General features: G+C 25.8%; 1 protein-coding gene across 1 annotated transcript; it reads left to right on the top strand.

Moving 5' to 3' along the window:
* Positions 1-1,253: 1,253 nt before the first annotated feature.
* On the top strand, positions 1,254-1,775 carry LOC113559752. The gene has a single exon (XM_026965497.1). It carries the CDS (start codon positions 1,254-1,256, stop codon positions 1,773-1,775), a length of 522 nt encoding a protein of 173 aa, XP_026821298.1.
* The last annotated feature ends 353 nt before the right edge of the window (positions 1,776-2,128 follow it).

Here is a 2,128-nt window from a genome sequence, read left to right as displayed (position 1 = left end):
TACTTATACCTATTATATAATGAATTCCGATACATGCAGACTTGTAAGCATTAAAATGTTATCTAGGTACCGTAGGTATAAATGTAACATTTTGTACATATAGTGACATATAATATCTTAAACATGAATTTGAAAATAAAATAAATGTATTAGACATCCAACAATAAAATGTACAATGAACGATAATTCATAATAATTATCTAATAAAATGTTATTAAATCTATTTAAATTTATTATAAAAATTAACTTTTAATTTTATAACCATTTTGTATATCAGCTGTAAAACTATATATCTGTTAAATTCAATAAAATAAAATTAATTAAAAATAATGAAAATAATTGTGGGTATTTGCAATTACATGAATATTAAAAAAATGTAATCTATTTTGATTGTTACATTTTATAAATTTGTCATCGCTATCATGATAAAGTAATAAAGTAATATATTGTATTACTAAAAAAAATTATTTATTATAATTTATTTATATTGTTTCTATAATACATTAAAACTTCCATACAACGAAGTGGAATAAGTAATAAAAATAATTCGTTATATGCAGGAATTCATTAAATAGAATTATGTAGGAATTCATAAGGTCATAGTTCTTAAAAATACCTATTTCGTTAAACAGAAAATTTCGTAAAATAGAAGTTCGTTGTATGGAAGTTTCACTGTAATTATTTAGTTTATATTTTTGTTTCTACAATATTTAACTACAAAATATTTACAAATCATGAATTTAATCATAGTATTTTATCGATTTGACTTGTAGTTTACAAGTTAATAACATATGATATTTTATATTATAACTATAAATAATGATAAAATATGAAATTTGTTCGAAGATAATAAGCTTAATTCTACATTTTATCATATTTCTAATGGAAAACATTATTATTAATTATTAGTTTATTACTATGAACTATAATAATATTAACTATATTAATAAATTATATAATACTATAAGAATTAATGACTTTTATAGTCGGTAGTACATAGTGCATTATACTCGGATTTGTTTTTCGTAGATACCTATACAATAATTTCTTATTCAAATTTAAAATATTCATTATACAGTAAAACTTCCATATAACGAAGTCAAATAAGCAACAAAAAAAAAAAAAAAAAAAAAATCGTAATATGGAGGAATTCGTTAAATTGAATTACGTAGGTATTTATTAACAATGATGGTCTGATTTTCGATGTACAAAATAAGTATAGAGCGGAGTTTGAAGACTTATACTTTAAAACTATGGCTACAGCAGAGAAAATCGTAATAGCAGCGGGCTCGATTTTATCGCAAGACGAGAATAAAAATAAAAGTCCCGACACCGATATACCTAATGCGTGTATGAAGAAAGTATTGTCGTCGATAAAGTTGTCTTCGTTGAGCGTACCGGTATTTACCGGCAATTATCAAGAATGGGCATCATTTTATGATATATTTTTGGCACTAATAGATAACAATATGTCATTAATGGCGATAGAAAAGTTTTTTTATTTACGCGAATCATTATCAGGCGAGGCATTAAGTTCGATTAAATGTTTGGAAACAACAGCTAATAATTATACCATAGCATGGAAATCGTTAATCACATGTTACAATAATAAAAAGGTGTTGGTCCAAGCACATGTAAAAGCGATATATGATCTCGAAACGGTGGACGGTGATTCGGCGAAAAAATTAAAGCAGTTTACAGATGCACTGATTGGACATATACGTGATAGGTTATGCTGTTATGCAGAGGCGCTAGGTCAAGAGCCAATAAATTGAGGACCACTACTGCATACATATAATATCAATTAAATTAGATAAAATTACACTAAAGGAGTAGGAATCGAGAGCGCATTGTATTGAACTGCTAAAATTATCTGAATTAATAACATTTTTAGAGTCGAGGAATAAAATTTTAGAATCAATTGAAACCGTAAAAAATATAAGTATTAAAAGTAGTACAATTACGACATCAAACAAGAAAAAATATATCGAAAAAAGAGGAACGTCACAATTATTTGCGTCAACGTCAAATTTAGAATGCTATGTTTGTAAATCGGCGCATACGATTTATAAATGTCCTAAATTTTATAGTTTGACTGTATCAGAGCGAATAAAACGCGTAACGGAGT

This window comes from Rhopalosiphum maidis, chromosome 3, assembly GCF_003676215.2.
Source record: "Rhopalosiphum maidis isolate BTI-1 chromosome 3, ASM367621v3, whole genome shotgun sequence".
Classification (NCBI taxonomy): domain Eukaryota; kingdom Metazoa; phylum Arthropoda; class Insecta; order Hemiptera; family Aphididae; genus Rhopalosiphum; species Rhopalosiphum maidis.
Note: the sequence above shows the minus strand (reverse complement) of the source record. Positions and strands in the feature narration are given on the sequence as shown.

What these genes read in the sequence shown, in the direction of transcription:
- LOC113559752 (XM_026965497.1), top strand. Translation starts at nt 1,254, where the DNA reads ATGGCTACAGCAGAGAAAATCGTAATAGCAGCGGGCTCGATTTTATCG.